Source organism: Amblyraja radiata, chromosome 19 (assembly GCF_010909765.2).
Source record: "Amblyraja radiata isolate CabotCenter1 chromosome 19, sAmbRad1.1.pri, whole genome shotgun sequence".
In the NCBI taxonomy this organism is placed as follows: Eukaryota; Metazoa; Chordata; class Chondrichthyes; order Rajiformes; family Rajidae; genus Amblyraja; species Amblyraja radiata.
In genome coordinates, this window is record NC_045974.1 from 10410863 (window position 1) to 10431945 (window position 21083).

A 21083-nucleotide genomic window follows, 5' to 3' on the forward strand; every position below is an offset into this window, starting at 1 on the left:
TTTTCGTCCGGTTTGAGCTGAATGAGGCAGAGCCTGCACCTGCAGCCGCACCCAGCACTGACAACCCGCCACTCGCTGTGAGTACGGAGGACGTCAGAAGAACACTCCGCAGGGTCAACCCCAGGAAGGCTGCTGGACCAGATGGCATCCCAGGGAGAGTATTGCGGGACTGTGCAGACCAGTTGGCGGAGGTTTTTAGCAAAATCTTTAACCTCTCTCTGTTAACGTGCACTGTCCCTAAATGCTTTAAGACTGCTACCATCGTACCTGTACCCAAAAAAACATTCATTACAAGCTTGAATGACTATAGACCTGTTGCTCTCACTTCGACCGTGATGAAATGTTTTGAACGGCTGGTCCTGGCCCACATTAAGTCCTCACTCCCACCCACCCTGGATCAGCATCAATTTGCGTATAGAGCTAATAGGTCAACGGAAGATGCCATCAACACAGCTCTACATTCTGCACTGGCACATCTGGAGCGTCCTGGCTCATATGTGCGGATGTTATTTGTAGATTTTAGTTCTGCATTTAATACTATCATCCCCAGCAGAATGGTGGACAAACTGTCTGATCTAGGTGTTAATGCAAACACATGTGGATGGATTAAGGACTTTTTAACAGACCGCCCACAGACTGTCAGGATGGGGTCCAATTACTCCCCAGTCCTGACGCTTAGCACAGGAGTGCCACAAGGATGTGTGCTGAGTCCAATCTTGTATACAATATACACTTACGACTGTATACCAACACACAGTACAAACAGGATCATCAAGTTTGCGGACGACACGATTGTGGTGGGACTGATAAACAACAACGACGAGTCTGTCTACAGGGATGAAGTCCAAAAACTGACCGTCTGGTGTACCAAAAACAACCTGGTACTAAACCCATCAAAGACAAAAGAACTTGTCGTTGACTTCAGGAGGAAGAGGAGAGAGGAACCTGCTCCCTTATACATCAAAGGAGACATGGTGGAGAGAGTCAACGACTTTAGGTTCCTGGGAATAAACATCTCCCAGGACCTCAAATGGCAAATGAACACCGTCACTCTCTTGAAGAAGTCTCATCAGCGGCTGTATTTCCTGAGGTCTCTACAGAGAGCTAACGTCTCACAGCCGCTGCTGCTGTCCTTCTATCGATGTGCCGTGGAAAGTATCCTCACCTATGGAATCCTGGTGTGGTTTGCCAGCTGTACTGTGGCTGAGAGGAGGGCGCTGCAGGGAATTATAAAAACTGCGCAGCGCATTACAAACGCTAACCTGCCCTCCTTGGATGACATATACAAGGCCCGATGCTTGCGCAGGGCCATAAATATCAAGAAGGACACATCCCACCCTGCCAACCACCTTTTTACTCTGCTACCCTCGGGGAGGCGACTCAGGTCTCTGCAGGCTCGCACCGGTAGACTAAAAAATAGTTTCTACCCATGTGCGGTAAAAGAGCTTAACTCCAATAGTGAACACTGGGAAGCAAGAAGTAACTTCGAGGAATACCGCTAAATTCTTTTAAACTCTTTTAAAAATGTATCTATTATTTTACTATTAACTGTACATATGTGTATTGGTTGTTGTGTTGTATTTCTTTTAACGGAGGAGAAGCAAATGGAATTTCGTTGCTCAGTTTTGTGCAATGACAATAAACATATTCTATTCTATTCTATTCTATTCTATTATGGTATCATTAGTAGGGATCGCTGGTCGGGGCGGACTAGGTGGGACGAAGGGCCTGTTTCCACGTGGTATTTCTGAAGTTAAGTTGAACTAAACTAAGCTCTGAACCCCATAATTCAAATTCATTTTGAACAAAAACTTCTCACACATTTTCAGTTAGTTTTAGTTATAGTTTTAGAAGCAGGCCCTTCGGCCCACCAAGTTCATGCCGACCAGCGATCACCTTGGTCAGCATGAGTTTGTTGGGACGAAGGGTCTGTTTCCGTGCTGTATGACTCCACGACCCTAAAGCCAAGTTGACCAGGTTTAGTTTAGTTTAGTTTAGAGATACAGTGTGGAAACAGGCTCTTCAGCCAGCGAGTCCACGATGACTAGTGATCCCAGCAAATTAACACCATCCTACACACACTAGGGACGATTTACAATTTTACCCACACCAATTAGTCTACAACCCTGTATGTCTTTGGAGTACGGGAGGAAATTGGAGCACTCGGGGGAAACCCCATGCAGGTCACGGGGAGAGCGTACAAACTCAGTACAGTCAGCACCCGTAGTCAGGATCGAACTCGGGTCTCTGGCGCTGTGAGGCAGCAACTCTGGTTTGCGCTGTATCTCTAAACTATGCCAAAATAACTTTATGACGATCAGGTGGGACTACAGAAGATGGTCCATCTTGGTCAACATGGGCAAGTTGGGCCGAAGGGCCTGTGTGACTTCACGACCCTAAAGCCAAGTTGACCAAGTCTAATGACGTTACGATTTACTGCATAAATAACAATGAATGTTAGCATGTTGCTGTCAACCAACCAACTTGTCATGATTTTCCCATTTACTCCTCTCTCCTTCAGTAAATAGCTCCCCATCATTTGTTACATTCCAATCTGCCAGCATTTCCTCTTAACCCTCGGGAATTTTTGCAGAAGATAAATAACGCGCCTGTTATCTCTTCAGCCACCTCTTCTCTGGGGGCGGCAGGCTGTCAGGAGGCAAGGATTTGCCTGGTTGTCTGTTAGTGTCTCCAGACCGCCCCATCAAACTTTATGCCCACAGTTTTGTGTCAAGTCGGTGAATGATTGGTCAGCTGGGACGCACGGGAGGCCAAGACTAAATCTGCTCTACTTGTTTTTGAAAGATAATCAATATTCAATCACACTCGCTGATGTGGCACATGGCAAGAGCTCTGGTTTTATAAGGTCAAACTCCCTGGGATAGCTGATATTCTCACCGGTGACGTTAGTGGTTCCACGTCCCATACAGAGAGTGCAACCAAACACAGCTGGAGAGAAATGGATTTGGCAGCAAGAGAGGACTGACATGAAGCAATGATTTTCTTCGATAATCGTTATAAGTTTGAAGTAAATTTTGTTTGAAGCGCCATCATGGAACAAGGCTCGTTTTGCAAAGCGTGACATGAAGCAATGATTTTCTTAGATGATGGTAATAAGACTTTGAGACTTTGGACTTTAGAGATGCAGCGTGGAAACGGACCCTTCGGCCAACCGAGTCTGCGCCGACTAGCGTTCTCCCCACACACCAGCACTAACCTACACACCAGGGACAATTTAGAATTTACAGAAGCCAATTAACCTACAAACCTGCACGTTTTTGGAGTGTGGGAGGAAAACAGAGCACCCGGCGAAAACTCATGTGGGCACGGGAGAACGTACAAACTCTGTAGAGGCAGCACCCGTAGCCAGGATCGAACCTGGGTCTAAGGCGCTGTAAGGCAGCAACTCCACCGCTGCACCACCATGCCGCCCTGCTGGCCCACCGTGCTGCCCTAATCTAGTACTTTGTGTCCCCTTACTACACTTGCAATTGTGAAATAAGTTTCGTGGCGGGTTATAAAAAGTGCAGCAACTATGTTATGTAGGGCAGAGACAGCGGCCATTTTGATTGAGGCAAGAGCGACGTTTCAAAATGGCATCGCAGCATTTGAGGTAATTGTGGCCTAAACTTTACCGCAAATGGAGGTCAGGAAGGCAATGGTTATTCCAGGTTACATTGCAGTGGTTATTTCACAGTACATCAATTTCATCTTATAAGCACACTCCATTATGAGTCACAGCCAGTGATGTGAATTTAAATGCTGACCACAACATTATTGCAGCAGAATATCTACCTGCAGCAGTCTTTGGAGTTAAGATTGAACAGATGGGTAGCTTTCCCACACCCATGGGAGGGTGTGGATTTCAGTTCCTTAACGACTCAATTCTTGTTTGCAAAAAAACACTGCACTGACTTTACTGAGTCCCTTTAGATTACGAAGAGACAATGCAAGCTTCCAACCAACATAAAAGTGCTGACCCATACAATTGATCATTCCCAGTTCACCAGATTGCTTCACTGGTAGTCAGCCCAAAATATGGACAAGCTTATCATGCAATGGTAGTTATCAATGAGGTTGTATTTCCGTTCCAAACAGGCAGCCAGGAATGAAAAATAAGCAGTGTGTGTATTTTATAGGGGGTTTGGAGTTTAGAGAGAGGTACAGTGGTATGGTGGGGCAGCGGTTGCGTTGTTGCCTTACAGCGCCAGAGACCCGGGTTCAATCCTGACTATGGGCGCTGTCTGTACAGAGTTTGTACGTTCTCTCCATGACCTGCGTTGGTTCTCTCCACGATCTTCGGTTTCCTCCCACACTCCAAAGACGACAGGTTTGAAGGTTAATTGGTATGCTTGGTATGATTGTAAATTGTCCCCAGTGGGTGTAGGATAGTATTAGTGTGCGGGGATAGCTGGTCGGCGCGCACTCGGTGGGCCGAAGGGCCTGTTTGCGAGCTGTATCTCTCAACTAAACTAAACTACCCAGCGTGGAAAAAAGACTTTGCCTTCCATCACAGTGGGTCCACTGTGATGGATGTTTGTGTGAACTAAATTGTGTGTATGTCTAGGAATTGTCTTTGTTTGTATGGCTGTGGAAACAGAATTTTGTTTGAGCCTCACTGAGGCTCAAATGACAATAAATTGTATTGTATTGTATTGTATTGTACTGTATTGTAACAGGCCCTTCAGCCCACCGCGTCCACAGCAACCGTTGATCACCCTTTTGCACGAGCTCTATGTTGTCCCACTTTCTCATCCACTCCCATCACACATCAGGAACAATTTACAGAGACCAATTAATCCGCAAACCCGCACGTCTTTGGAATGTGGGAGATAAATGGAGCACCTGGAGGAAACCCACATGGTCAGAGGGAGAACATGCAAACTCCACATAGACAGCAACTGAGGTCTGGATCACCGACTATATGAGATGTACCATTTGGGACAGGCAGATTGTGGTACACGATGTTGCTTGGATTAAAGGCACCAGTACTATTACATTTCTCTTGATACATTCTGACTTGTGCAAAAGCAAAGATATTCAGTACAAAAGGATCACCAGTACGTAAGCTCTTCAGAAATCCTCCAGGCTTTGCAGATCGAGTACATCATTGCTTTATACTTTAAGAGTGATGATAACACCGTTTGTCCAAAGAGGTCTGAACAACAATTATTTGTCATCTCATTAATCCCCATTTTCAACACCACTGTATCTAAACCAATGATGAAACCATTTATTGTGCCATCTATTCCTGACCAAGTCACCACCTCATTTTTATCAGATGGTTATAAAGCTCGAATCCAGTGAAAATCAAAGGTGGAAGGGGATAACGTTGCATTATAAACAATCAGCTGCGGCATCAGCAGTTGGGTGGCTCGGTGGCGCAGCGGTAGAGTTGCTGCCTTACAGCGCCAGAGGCCCGGGTTCAATCCCGCCTACATGTGCCGGAGTTTAGAAGGATGAGGGGTGACCTCATTCAAACTTACGGAATAGTGAAAAAGCCTGGATAGAGTGGCTGTGGAGAGGATGTTTCCACTAGTGGGAGAGTCTAGGACCAGAGGCCAATTCCTCAGAATAAAAGGACATTCCTTTAGAAAGGGGATGAGGAGGAATTCCTTTCGTCAGAGGGTGGTGAATCTGTGGAATTCATTGCCACAGATGTTGTGGAGGCCAAGTCAATGGATATTTTTAAGGTGGAGATTGATAGATTCTTGATTAGTACGGGTGTCAGGGGTTATGAAGAGAATGCAGGAGAATGGGGGTTGAGAGGGAAAGATAGAACAGCAATGATTGAATAGTGGAGTAGATGGGCCGAATGGGCTGATTCACCTCCTGTAACGTAGGAACTTATGAAAATTATACATAGTGCTCCACTAATTTGTGGAAACACATTGAAACATAAGAGCAAGACTCATTCCATTCACCATCATTTTCTGGACAGAAGTGAAGACACACAGGCCAAACAGTCTGGCCTATCGCACCCTGGTGGTCGGCTGCGGGAGGGACCCCCGGGGCACAAACGTGAACAGGTGAGGAGGGGGACGTGGCGTCCAATGAAGGAGATGGTTGGAGGCCCGGCAACAGCCTGGGACTTGCCTGCAACAGGAACCGCTCACAAGAACTAGAGCGCGGACTTCAAAATGGCGCCAAAACATGGTGCCTCTTGCGTGCGGGCTCAGTAGACTATTTCTATACACCTGCTAATCGAGGTTCAGGGATATGGCAATACTCTACTGGGCTGTGTATAAGATGAAGAATTTCACTGCATTAGCACTTTGCACAAACAAGTGACAATAAAAGCATCATTGAAACACTGAGCCATCGAACAGAATCAGGCTCAAATGTTGCGTACGTAAACTCGCGACCACATTGGAAAGAACAAGCTTTAAAGAAATACTGAGTCGGCAGCCTATTAAAAAAAAACAATGACTAATTTTGTGTGGCAGCTTTTGGCAATGTAGGAAAGGACGCGTTCCTGCAGGCAAGGTGATGGCGCGCAGTTTTCATAATGACAATCAGTGCACGGTTCGGCTGTGTTAACAAACCGGGCTGCCAGAAACACGACTGATGCCGACAGTGATGGTGTCGTTCGCTTGTGAGAAGCGGCTGAGTTTGTAATCTTCCACTGATGGGGAGAAAGATAGAGTGTTGGAGCACCCGGAGAAAATCCACGTGGTCACAGGGAGAACGTACAAACGCCGTACAGGCAGCACCCGTGGTCAGGATCGACCTGGGTGACTGGTACTGTGAAGCAGCAACTCTACCGCTGCGCCACCGTATTTTGAACCGTTACAATTGAACCATTATCAATGTTACTCCCTTCCCGGTGCAGATCAAGGAGAGCACACTAGCCTCAAAGCTTAGTCTCAAAGGAGCCTGAATGATGACTATGATGATAGTGTAAAGTTTTACTGAGTGATTCCAGCACCACTAATAGAACAAGTTAAGCAGACAATCATTGTCTGCATAGCAGCATCTTTCCGAATTAAACTCCAACCACTTAAACTCTGTATTGGGCCCACCAATTGTGAGCTACTGTGCCACCCACAAGATGAGAGGAAAAACAATTCAAACTGAGGTGATGGAATATGGAATTTTCTACCACAGACCGGTGTGGAGGATTTGTTGTTGACGTCCTTCGGAAAAGAGATCAATGAGGAGCAAGGTGGCACAGCGGTAGAGTACCAGAGACCCAAGTTCGATCCTGACCATGGGTGCTTGTCTGTACAGAGTTTGTGCGTTCTCCCCGTGACCTGCATGGGTTTTTTTCAGAGTTTCCTCCCACATTCCAAAGACGTGCAGGTTTGTAGGTTAATTGGCTTAGTATAAATGTAAATTGTCCTTTGTGTGTGTAATGTGCGGGGATCGCCAGTCGGCGTGGACTCGGTGGGCCGAAGGGCCTGTTTGCATGCTGTAATTCTAAGCTAAACTAAAGAAAATTAAACTAAATAGATTTTGGGATGTTAAATTTGTAATAATTTTTATAGTGAGAAAAGATATCACAATGTAATAATGCAGTTTGACACCTCTGGGGTATCTTGGTACTTCAGCAAGCAGAGAAATCCCTGCAGTAGAGTCACTTGGGGGGCACGGTGGCGCAGCGGTAAAGTTGCAGCCTCACAGCGCCAGAGTCCCAGGCTTGATCCTGACTACGGTGCCTTCTGTACGGAGTCTGTACGTTCTCCGCGTGACCTGCGTGGGTTTTCTCCAGGAGCTCCGTTTTCCGCCCACACTTCAAAGACGTACACTTTTGTAGGCTAATTGGCATTGGTGACAATTGTTAATTGTGTGTAGGATAGCGTTAGCGTGCGATGTATGGGTGATCGCTGGTCGGCGTGGACTCAGTAGACCTAAGGGCCTTTTTCCACGCTGTATCTCTAAACTAAACTAATCGAAATTAAATGGAACTAAACTAAACTAAACAGATTTTGGAATGTTAAATTCCTCACAATTTTTTTTTATGAGAAGAAAATCACAGTAACATTACCAATGCACTTTGACACTTCCGGTGTATCTTGGCACTTTCGCAAGCAAAGAATGCCCTGCAGTACAGCCACCTTGTATTCCAAGCAGGGTGTGGAATACTGGAGTTTACACTCTTGTAATTAGCCCTCTGTAGGATACAAGCCCAAATCTAGCTGCTCCTCTGAAGAATACAATGGGCGACTCAGTGGGAAGTTGCAAAGACCACGCACGATTGCCTGATCAACGGGAAGTTCACGGCACTTTCAAGAGTTGCAAAAAATAGAAATGGATGTTCCGTTGAGAACTGGAAGATCTAACTTCGAACGGAGCCAGGAATGGAAGCACTTACCATTGAAGTTTATAGCTCGGATGAACTGAAGCAATTCCCTGCCATCTATGGAGTTCATCGATGGGCAGAGGCCAACGTAACCAGGACACAGTTCCTTGTGCATGTTGTGCAGGGCATGTGCCATGGAATACACTGCGTCAATGACAAACTGCACTTTCCCCTCCTGTTCATACGACGAGTCCCTTCCAATTCTTTCCAGTCCTACAATGAATAATTAAAAGGTTCAGAATTCAACACAGTGTTTCATTACAAAATGCTAATGGTTTTGGAACGTCAATGCGATAACACACTTTAAACACCATTTGACTTTTCACTGCTTGGTTTTCCTTAACAATGCGACAGATGCCACTCGCTCTCCATTTATACCTGCAACTCAGAACTGGCTAAGATCAGGGTGGTACAGTGGCACAGCTGGTAGAGCTGCTGCCTCACAGCGCCGGAGTACCGGGCTCGAGTCTGACGCTGTCTGTGTGGAGTTTGCATGCTTTCCCTGTGACCGCATGGGTTTCCTCCTGGTGCTCCGGTTTCCTCCCACATCCCAAAGACGTACAGGTTTGGAGGTTAATTGGCTTGGTATAATTGTCCCCGGTGTGTGTAGGGCAGTGTACTGGGTTTAGACAGACAGACAGACAGCACCCGTAGACAGGATCAAACCCGGGTCTCTGGCGCCGTGAGGCAGCAACTCGACCGCTGCGCCACTGTGACATAATTAGTGGGTCAGAGGTGTATTGTTGTCTCATTGTTACGTGCCCTTTGTTGCTCTGGCAGAATGGATAATAGGAAAATGGATACAAAACTCTGGAACCAAGGGTGCCCGAAAATCGGCGTTGGACCTGCGTTAATAATGACGGTGACAGAATTGAGAGGTGTAGATACTATACAAGATATTGCTTCCACTCTTTCAGAAATGGCTGATAGGGTTAGAGTCATCGAGTGATACAGTGTGGAAACAGGCCTTTCGGCCCAACTTGCCCACACTGGCCGACATGCCCAAGCTACACTCGTCCCACCTGCCTGCGCTTGGTCCATATCCCTCCAAACCTGTCCTATCCATGTACCTGTCTAACTGTTTCTTGAACGTTGGGATAGTCCAGGTCTCAACTACCTCATCTGGCAGCTTGTTCCATAAACCCACCACCCTTAAATTTTTTAATTAAATTAAATTTCTTTATTTATATAGCACATTTTTAGTCAACTTGCATTGACCCCAAAGTGCTTCACATAATTACATCCACACAGACAGGCAAAGGTGGGTGAAGTGTCTTGCCCAAGGACACAACGACAGTATGCACTGTCGTTACCCCTCAGATTCCTATTAAATCTTTTCCCCTTCACCTTGAACCTATGTCCTCTGGTCCTCGATTCCCCTACTCTGGGCAAGAGACTCTGTGCATCTACCCGATCTACTCATCTCATGATTTTATACACCTCTATAAGATCACCCCTCATCCTCCTGCGCTCCAAAGGATAGCGACCCAGCCTACTCAACCTCTCCCTATAGCTCACACCCTCTAGTCCTGGCAACATCCTCGTAATTTGGAATCATTTGGAAACCCTACGTCCGCCACAGGGGACTTGAAGGTACCTGAAGGGAAGGGCCAGTGGGAGGCTAGTTAACGAGTCATTGCGTTCCCCTCCTGCTTTGAAAATTGCATATTAAGAAACGATAGGGTCAATTCTGCAAGAAAACAAATATTTTTAAAAGGCCATCAGCACTTTGTGAGACTGGATGTTTTAGGTTCTATTCCTGATTTATACTGCGTGACATCTGAAAGGGCAAAGCCTTTGATTTCATTCTGAACACTGTTATGGCATTTAAAAAAAATACTCCAGACATTTATTCATTATTGCAGTCGACATTAATACCCCTTAGGTGGCATCTGCCCCCAGAAAGAAAAATCCGTTTTGACATCTAGAATTTGTCTCTTACAATTTGCTTCATGTCCACGACATCAAATGTATTTCTTTTTGTGAAGTCGGTATCACGTTTCCGGACTGCCACCACAACTCCAGAGAATGGGAAATGTATTCCCAGAAAATAGATTTTCCGTAACGCAGAGATACATTCTCGATTAGAACGCAGGATCCTTCATTAGCATGGGAGATGGATCAGCCATGATTGAATGCCGGAATGGGCTTAATGGGCCGAATGGCCTAATTCTGCTCCTATCACATGACCTTATGTCTTATATAAAATCAATTATTTCCAGTGTAATTAAATAATAAGGATTAGTTCAGTTTAGTTTAGTTTTTTGTCATGTGTACCGAGGTAGTTGCGTGCTAACCAATCTGCGGTAAGACAATACATGAGTACAATCGAGCCATCCACAGTGCACAGAGACATGACAAAGGGAATAACGTTTAGTGCAAGATAAAGTCAGTAAAGTCTGATCAAAGATAGTCAAAGGGTCTCAAATGAGGTAGATAGTAGTTCAGGACTGCTCTCTGGTTGTGGTAGGATGATTTAGTTTCCAATTAATAGCTGGGAAGAAACTGTCCCTGAATCTAATCTAGTTTATTAGTTTATCTGCGCAAGTCATTAAGATACTGACACATAATGTCATATGTTAAGTACCTTAATGTTAAGTTTCCTTAATTGTAAACAAAAAGACACAAGGTGCTGGAACAACTCAACGGATCATGCAGAACATGAAGGAGAATTGGGTTCAGAGGGAGAGATAGGTCAACCATGATGGGCCGAATGGCCTAATTCTGCTCCTAAGACCTTACGACCTTATGGCATTACCTGTGTATGTGTCAAATAATTATATTTATGATTGAATATAATACACTGAAGAAGGGTCTCGACCCGAAACATCACCTATTCCTTTTCTCCAGAGATGCTGCCTGACCCGCTGAGTTACTCCAGCGTCTTGTGTCCATCTTCCAAATAATGATAGTTTCGTTTTAGTTCAGGTTAGAGATACAGCGGAAGCAGGCCCTTCGGCCCACCGAGCCCTCGCCGACCAGCGATTCCCGCACACTTACACTGTCCTACACACACTCGGGGGAATTCACAATTTTTACCGAAGCTAATTAACCCAGTGATTCCCAACCTGGGGCCATAGCAAATTTCAGGGGGGGGGTCACAGAAAAAGTTTGGGATTTAGGGGGCCACGGGTTCAATGAAGGGGGCCCCAGAGCTACCACCCTGTTGCCTCCTAAATTTCAGTTCTAATAAATTAAAATCTATGTAGTTGAAATATTTTTGATGTTTGTAGAATAGAATAAAAGAGAATATATGTGCAATTAATAGACACTGATATTTTTATGGAAGGTATTATAATATTGAAGTACTTCATTTCTGCTAATAATGTCAGGGGGGGGGCCACAGAAAAATTAAAAAATCCCAAGGGGGCCATGAGCTAAAAAAGGTTGGGAACCACTGAATTAACCTACAGACTTGTGTGTCTCCTGGACCTCCCATATCAAAAGCAACGACCCTAAATATGAAAGAATCTCTGGGTTTATTTATTGGAATTTCACTTGATATTTTCTGATTTAAAGTCAGGGCTGAAACTCTGGTAAACTTGCATGCGTATTTCAAACACGATAAGCGTCGATATTAAACTGTATTTTTTATATTCTCATTGATTGGGCTTTTTTACAAAGGGCGAGCATTGACAGTGAATCCCTCTCCCTCTCCAGGAACGGTGAGCCGACAGGTCGAGTTAAAATCTCCAATACTTCTGAGTAATTCACTCAACATTTCCAATTCACGGATTGGGATGGGGAAGATAAAGAAGAAAGGCCCAATATAAACACCCAATATAACTCCCCTACCCATTCCCACACTGACCTCTCTGTCCTGGGCCACCTCCATTGTCAGAGTGAGACCAAAAGTAAATTGGAGGAACAGCATATAGTTATGTATTATATAAAAATAATGTAATTAATATAATTGTGCGTGTGTTTTTTGAATGAGACTGCTGCAGAGGTCTGACTCCTGAACCAGCCTAATTAATGGGTGAGGGCAGTTCCTGTGGGTTCCCCCGTTTACTGGGAAGTCCAGAACAAGGGGTCACAGTTTAAGGATAAGGGGGAAATCTTTCAGGACCGAGATGAGGAAAACATTTTTCACACAGAGAGTGGTGAATCTCTGGAATTCTCTGTCGCAGAAGGTAGTTGAGGCCAGTTCGTTGGCTATATTTAAGAGGGAGTTAGATGTGGCCCTTGTGGCTAAAGGGATCAGGGGGTATGGAGAGAAGGCAGGTACAGGATACTGAGTTGGATGATCAGCCATGATCATATTGAATGGCGGCGCAGGCTCGAAGGGCCGAATGGCCTACTCCTGCACCTATTTTCTATGTTTCTATGTTTCTAACCCCATCGACCGCCAGTGTGCAGAGTGGGGGTCACGGCCATAGTGGGACTGGGGCACTGCCCGGCTGGGGGAAGGCTAAAACATCTTCCACTGACAGGAAAATGCCTAACCCTAATTCGCCCCCGCCCAGAGCTGCCCATGGCTGGAACTGGAGCCGCTTTGGGACCGGCTGTGGGCTCCGTACGTGTGGCCGCTCAGCGAGTCCACCTCGGCCAGCATGCCCTTCAGGATCATCGTGGTGATGATGGTGGTGAGCAGCACTGCCCTGCACGCCGCCCGGGCCGTCTTCAGCACCACCTCCACCAGCTCCATCAGACCGCCCGCTCGCTGGCTGCAACACCAGCCTACCGACAGCCTGACCGACCCATCGCAGCACCCACCGGCTGTCCGACCACTCTCACCGTCCATCAGCGGCCCGGCCACTCTCACAACACACCGGAGTCCTTGCGGCCCGATAGTCCAACCAATCCTCCATAGCATCCATCGGCCTACCGACAAGCCCGACCGACAGGCTACCCGACCGACCGACCGACTGACTGACCCTGACCCTGACCCGGACCCTAACCCTAACTCTACATTTGTTATTTATCATTTTTATTTAACAGTTCACATCGTAACTTTATAAAGATAAATCAATTGAAAATCAAAATTATCAACAAGGTTACCAACAAAATTATCAGCAAGGTTAGCATTACCTTTATTCCTTGGAAACCTTGCTATTGTTTTTGATGTAATGAGGAGGCAGCCATGGTCCCAGGGTCCTCGCTGCCTAGCGACCATAAAACAAAGTGCGGGATTGGTCAATTTGCGTCCGACCTCAATGTCAAACGTGCAACGTTCTCATATTTAAAGAAAATGTGCAGGTTTTGGTCTTGACGAATTTCAGGTATGATTTATATAATATTTTTACACAATATGTTCAAAATTCAGGTAGTTCCGTGAGTTGGGTCACGAACTTGAACGAAAAAGCTCCTCGGCCCACAGCTTACTAGCAATATTTTACTTTTGTTAGTGTATATTATTTTCATAAAACATTTCATTTTTAATGTATCGATGTTATAATTTAGTATAGAGGTCATGTTAATGGAAAATATTATGGATAAATGCAGTTTCTTTTTTTATTCATATGTGTATTGGCACCATATTTGCCCACAGGAAAGAACCCTGCCAGTGACCAATATTAAGTTGATCGATTTTTTCCCCCTTCCCTTCCTCCTACATTCCTTCATCTGCTTCACAATTCGCAACTCTTCAATCCTTTGTGTCCACCTTTTTTTCATCCTTGACCTTTGTTCAAATATCTGCCTATCAACCCCCTATGTTCGAGATTCCAGTATCTGCGGTTGCTTCTGTCCACTTTGTCTCCTGCTTGTTAAATTCATCTGTTTGTAAGTTTAAACACAAATCTGAATCTAGCTTTATCCATGCCTTCCATGTTAATTATTTAACCTACGTATATGACACCATTGACTAAATGCAATTGGAAAATTGTTCCGTAAAGCCCATTTACGAGAAGACATCAGGACATCAGGAAGGGTCTCGACCCAGAAACGTCACCTATCCATGTTCTCCTGAGATGCTGCCTGACCCGCTGAGCTACCCCAGCATTCTATGTCTTCTCAAGACATTCTGAATTCCAGAGATATTGAAGTTGCTGTTTTGTTGTAACCACAGAAGATGACAGAAGGTCGAACTCATCAATTAAAATACAGAGCAGAGTTGTGACAAAAATCATCAAAATTAGGATAGTGCAGATTCACAACTGTTTGCGATGTACTGCCAAGCAGAAAGTGTTGTCTTACTGACTCAGATTAAAGGCACACCAGCAACCATCTGGTCCTTCATCAAATCTACATCAGTTAGCAGGGCATGCGATCAATTACTGTAATAAGTTACACAGAATTTAGTTAACAGAAGATTTTACTGTTTATTCAATACCAGGCTAGTCAATGAACCATGGACCAAGGCGTGGTGGATATTCAAAGATTGCTTCATGTTTAGAGTTTAATTCACCAATACACATGGATACAGGACCTTCGGCCCATCGAGTCCGCACTGACCATCAATCATCCGCTAGCACGAGTTCTACGTGATCCCGCTTTCACATCCACTCCCGGGAGGAAAATTAACCTACAAACCCACATGTCTTTGGCATCTGGGAGGAAACTGGAGCACCCGGAGGATACCCACGCGGTCACGAGGAGAACGTGCAAACTCCACACAGGTCAGGATTAAACTGGGGTCTCTGTCGCTGTGAGGTGGTACCTCTATCAGCTGCGTCACTGAACCATCCTATGTTTTTATATATGTCATGGGGAACACAAACACCATCTACAGCGGTGGAGCAGTGGCGGAGGACACCAGGGCTACGCTTGGCCAGGCCGACCCTGCAATGCCGCCAGGACAACAGACCTTCATGGTCAGGTCAAAATCCCTGCACTTACAACAACTGGGACTTGAAAATAGCGCCAAACTGGCGACTATGCATACTGTCTCAGCTATACACTTGTACTGTATCTGAGACACTTATCTAATATGTATCTAAGTACTTATGTATAGTGATACTTGTACTGAACTATATACAAAAATGTATTGCACTGTACCTCGGTACAGGTAACAAATAAATTATACCAGACCATGCTATATCCATTCATCATTCTATAGCCATTCCTCTCTACAATCCGCAATCCGCAAGAAAACTGGCAGGGAACATAAAAACTGACTGCAAAAGATTTTATAGATATGTAAAGAGAAAAAGATTAGTTAAAACAAATGTAGGTCCCTTGCAGTCAGAAACAGGTGAATTGATCATGGGGAACAAGGACATGGCAGACCAATTGAATAACTACTTTGAATAACTACTTTGGTTCTGTCTTCACTAAGGAAGACATAAATAATCTGTCGGAAATAGCAGGGGACCGGGGGTCAAATGAGATGGAGGAACCGAGTGAAATCCAGGTTAGCCGGGAAGTGGTGTTAGGTAAATTGAATGGATTAAAGGCCGATAAATCCCCAGGGCCAGATAGGCTGCATCCCAGAGTACTTAACGAAGTAGCCCCAGAAATAGTGGATGCATTAGTGATAATTTTTCAAAACTCTTTAGTTTCTGGAGTAGTTCCTGAGGATTGGAGGGTAGCAAACGTAACCCCACTTTTTAAAAAGGGAGGGAGAGAGAAAACGGGGAATTACAGACCAGTTAGTCTAATGTCGGTAGTGGGGAAACTGCTAGAATCAGTTATTAAAGATGGGATAGCAGCACATTTGGAAAGTGGTGAAATCATTGGACAAAGTCAGCATGGATTTATGAAATGTAAATCATGTCTGACAAATCTTATAGAATTTTTCGAGGATGTAACTAGTAGAGTGGATAAGGGAGAACCAGTGGATGTGTTATATCTGGACTTTCAGAAGGCTTTCGACAAGGTCCCACATAAGAGATTAGTATACAAACTTAAAGCACATGGTATTGGGGGTTCAGTATTGATGTGGATAGAGAACTGGCTGGCAAACACGAAGCAAAGAGTAGGAGTAAACAGGTCCTTTTCACAATGGCAGGCAGTGACTAGTGGGGTACCGCAAGGCTCAGTGCTGGGACCCCAGCTATTTACGATATATATTAATGATTTGGACGAGGGAATTGAATGCAACATCTCCAAGTTTGCGGATGACACGAAGCTGGGGGGCAGTGTTAGCTGTGAGGAGGATGCTAGGAGGCTGCAAGGTGACTTGGAAGGCTGGGTGAGTGGGCAAATGCATGGCAGATGCAGTATAATGTGGATAAATGTGAGGTTATCCACTTTGGTGGCAAAAGCAGGAAAGTAGACTATTATCTGAATGGTGGCCGATTAGGAAAGGGGAAGATGCAGCGAGACCTGGGTGTCATGGTACACCAGTCATTGAAAGTAGGCATGCAGGGGCAGCAGGCAGTGAAGAAGGCGAATGGTATGTTAGCATTCATAGCAAAAGGATTTGAGTATAGGAGCAGGGAGGTTCTACTGCAGTTGTACAGGGTCTTGGTGAGACCACACCTGGAGTATTGCGTACAGTTTTGGTCTCCTAATCTGAGGAAAGACATTCTTGCCATAGAGGGAGTACAGAGAAGGTTCACCAGACTGATTCCTGGGATGTCAGGACTTTCATATGAAGAAAGACTGGATAGACTCGGTTTGTACTCGCTAGAATTTAGAAGATTGAGGGGGGATCTTATAGAAACTTACAAAATTCTTAAGGGGTTGGACAGGCTAGATGCAGGAAGATTGATTCCGATGTTGGGGAAGTCCAGAACAAGGGGTCACAGTTTAAGGATAAGGGGGAAATCTTTTAGGACCGAGATGAGGAAAACATTTTTCACACAGAGAGTGGTGAATCTCTGGAATTCTCTGCCACAGAAGGCAGTTGAGGCCAGTTCGTTGGCTATATTTAAGAGGGAGTTAGATGTGGCCCTTGTGGCTGGATCAGGGGGTATGGAGAGAAGGCAGATACAGGATACTGAGTTGGATGATCGGCCATGATCATATTGAATGGCGGTGCAGGCTCGTAGGGCCGAATGGCCTACTCCTGCACCTATTTTCTATGTTTCTATATTAAAGTATACAAAAGGTGCAGCTTGTTGGTTATTTTAGTTGATTGAAGTCCACATCAACAGCAGACAGCGTTACGTTCTGCTTCACTGTTCAAAATCCACCCATGGAGTAATTCTTTTTGTTTCCAATGGCCGGAACATATCTCAATGTGGCCGACCAGAAAATAACACTCAGATAGACAGCAATGAATGCAATAATGCACAACTGTTTGAGAAGCTCCAGCACCCCAGTACATCAACCGTGCAAGGCTGTAAAAATCTTGGGCTTCACTATTGCAGCACAAAGGCACATCCCAGTCACAGAAGAGGAGCATTTAACCCATTGCCAGCATTTCCATGCTACCATTCTAGCATCATGGAGTGATACAGTGTGGAAATTAAAAACATTGAAATCTGAATAAGAATATGTAGAGGTTTTTGTATAAGAAGGACCAATGATATGGGCAATTATGCCCCTGTCCCACTTAGGAAACCTGAACGGAAACCTCTGGATACTTTGTGCCCCACCCAAGGTTTCCGTGCAGTTCCCGGAGGTTTTTGTCAGTCTCCCTACCTGCTTCCACTACCTGCAACCTCCGGCAACCACCTGCAACCTCCGGGAACCGCACAGAAACCTTGGGTGGGGCGCAAAGTCTCCAGAGGTTTCCGTTCAGGTTTCCTAAGTGGGACAGGGGCATAAGAATGCGATGATAGCGGTGAAGAAAACTTGTATAGTAAACAACGTTAACGGGGAGAAGGCAGGACCATGGGGTTGTGGAGAGGAGGCGGAGAGGAGAGCTCTTCAGCGCGTCGTCAACAGAGCGCAGCGGATCATCGGGACAGAGCTACCAGCCTTGGAGGGCATCTACCACACGCGGTGCCTCAGGAAGGCCCTCAGCATCCATAAGGACTCATCACACCCCTGCCACGGTCTGTTTCAACTACTTCCCTCCGGCAGACGTTACAAGGCCTTCTACGCCCGAACCTCCAGACTCAGGAACAGTTTTATCCCAAGAGCGATTGCGGCTCTGAACCGGCCCTAACGAGTGCCCCCCCACCCACTCCCTTTGGACAGTCTCCCTCAGATGGTCACGTCAATCAATTTAGCTTGCTTATTTATGTATTGTATTTATTTACCTTTCTTGTACATCAGTGGAGCTGCATACTAAATCTCGTTGCACTGACGTGCAATGACAATAAAAGATATATTGTTATTATTATATTATTGTGGAGGCCAGGTCATTGGTAATTTTTAAGGTGGAGATTAAAGGGGCTGTCCCACAGTGATTTTTTTGGCGACTGACGGCATCATTGACTGACTTATCAGGTCACCGAAAAAGTTGCGGCGCGATGCAGCGTGACGCGGTGTGATGACATATTGACGGACGGTGTTTCCTCAAGTGTCGCAACATGTTCAAATGTTCAAAATCTTTTGGCGACCCTGATATGGCGCTGGCAGTCGCCGAAAAAAATCGCCAAGTGGGACAGGCCCTTAACAGATGCTTGATTTTTAAGGGTGTCAGGGGTTATTGGGAGAAGGCAGGAGAAAGGGGTTGAGAGGGAAAGATAGATCAGCCATGATTGAAAGGTGGCGTAGACTCGATGGGCCGAATGGCCTAATTCTATTCTTATGACTTTGAACATGAGCAAGCAGAACAAACAGACATCAAGCAGAGTTTGAAGATGTGAATCTCAAGATGTCAGATATATAAATGTATGCCTATTATCACACAGTCGTGCAAAGCACTGTTTAGACGCAAACTATTAATTTCTGGGCACTGTTCCAAGATTCACGAGAATCATTCCAGTGTTAAAGGTGTCAAATTATGAACAGATCAGGCTTGTATGTACTGAGAAAAAAAACCCCCTTCCAATTATTGTTCTTAAGTTGATGAATTCATTTGAAGGGATAGATAAAGAGAAACAGTTCCCTGGTGGGGAGATCCAGACAAGAAGGCATGGTCAGCGTTAATGTCTCACAGAGGCTCACCCACATCTGTAATTCCCTCCTCTAAACAATTGTTGAGGCTAATTTAATAGAAAATTTTATTTTAAAAATGAGACCGATAGATGTATTAAGAGTTGGCGGCACGATGGCACAGCAGTAGACTTGCTTCCTTACAGAGCCAGAGACCCGGGCTAGGTGCTGACTTGGGTGCTGTCTGTACGGAGTTTGTACGTTCTCCCTGTGACCTGCGTGGGTTTTCTGTGGCCTCCCACCCTTCACTTTCCTCCCACACTCCTAAGATGTACAGGTTTGTAGGTTACTTGGCTTGGTCTAATTGTACATTGTCCCTAGTATGCTTGGGATAGTGTTAGTGTAAGGGGGTCGCTGGTCGGCCCGGACTCTTTAGACCGAAGGGCCTGTTTCCGCACTGTATCTATAAACTAAACTAAACTAAGTTACAGAATTCAGGTGATTCGATGGAGCTTGAAAATGGAATTAAACCAAATAGATGGAACACAGATACAGAAGCAGGAACAAAAAGTCTTGGAGTAACTCAGTGGGTCAAACAGCATGCTGGTCTGTATGCTGCCCGACCCGTTGACTTACTCCAGCATCTAGTGTCTTTTTTTTTGTAAACCAGCATCCGCAGTTTCTTGTTTCTACAGGAGCATGGAGTTCAGGTATAGAACGAAAGCAAATACCTGTAGATGGAGCACAGGCACAGATAGATACAGAAGCGAGGTGAATGAGTGGAGTTCAGATGCAGAACTAATGTGGATAGATGGACTTCAGATACACAACCTGGATGAATACATGGAGTTCAAACGCAGAACCAAGGAAAATAGTTGGAGCTTTCTTGGATACTGAAGCAGAGCATAATAAATGAAAAATAAACATGTTACACGTTGCACGTTGCAGGTAATATCGCAACGTTTAAGAAACATTTAAACATATGTGTGGATATGATAGGTTTAGAGAGATATGGGCCAAACGCAGGCAGGTGGGACGAGTGTAGCTGGGAAATGTTGGTCGGTGCGGGCAAGTTGGGCTGAAGGGCCTGCTTCCACACTGTATGACTCTATGATAAACACATCACATTCATCGTGTTGGAAAACTTCTTATGGATGGGAAATAACTTCAAAATAGCTTCAAAATGAGGCAGTCAGTCAGACACCTGTAAGGAGGCCCTTGCAATAAGTCAATTGAGGAAATTTGGTACCAATTCAAGCAGCCGTAGTGCCTGTTTAATATATACTGTGCAGCGCAATCATTATTTTCATGTGGTTAAACAGAGAAACGTTGATTGAGCTAAGTAATTCACATTATAATATTGGCACCGTTTATCGCTGTGTAACAATCCGGCTTAATATTTCAAGCCAAGTCTGTGCCACCTGCTTAGTTTAGTTTAGTTTAGACCTACAGTGCGGACACAGGCCCTTCGGCCCACACAGTCCGTGCAGACCAATGATCCTTGCACATTAATACACTCCACCCACACACAAGGGACAATTTACATTTACACCAAGCCAATTAACCTACAAACCTGTACGTCCTTGGAGTGTGGGAGGAAACTGGAGCACTCAGAGAAAACCCATGCAGTCACAGGTAGAACATGCAAACTCCACACATACAGCACTCGTAGTCAGTGTGGAGGGTGGGAGGAACCGAAGATCTCGGGGGAAAACCTACTTGGTCACAGGGAGAACGTACAAACTCCGTACAGACGGGTCTCTGAGCCAAGTCCCATTAAATTGTTTAAGTGAATGGACCCATGAAAGCTGAGATGGTATTTATAGCATATGCTAACTGGTAACATATTGCAGAGTGAAATATAGTTATTAAAAGCGTTTTGCCAGATGTGAGGAGCAGGAGTATTTTTTCTTATTGACAGGAAAACAAGTGCATGTTAAGAAGGAGGAAAATTAATTAGCTAACC

General features: G+C 45.2%; 1 protein-coding gene across 1 annotated transcript in view; it reads right to left on the reverse strand.

Annotated features, from left to right (window-relative positions):
• The window catches only part of grm8 (glutamate metabotropic receptor 8), a 272924-nt gene that overhangs the window by 55995 nt on the left and 195846 nt on the right, over positions 1-21083 (reverse strand). The window contains exon 7 of the mRNA XM_033037645.1: positions 8315-8515. Coding sequence (XP_032893536.1) covers positions 8315-8515 — 201 coding nt within the window. The remainder of the gene's footprint in view (positions 1-8314; positions 8516-21083) is intronic.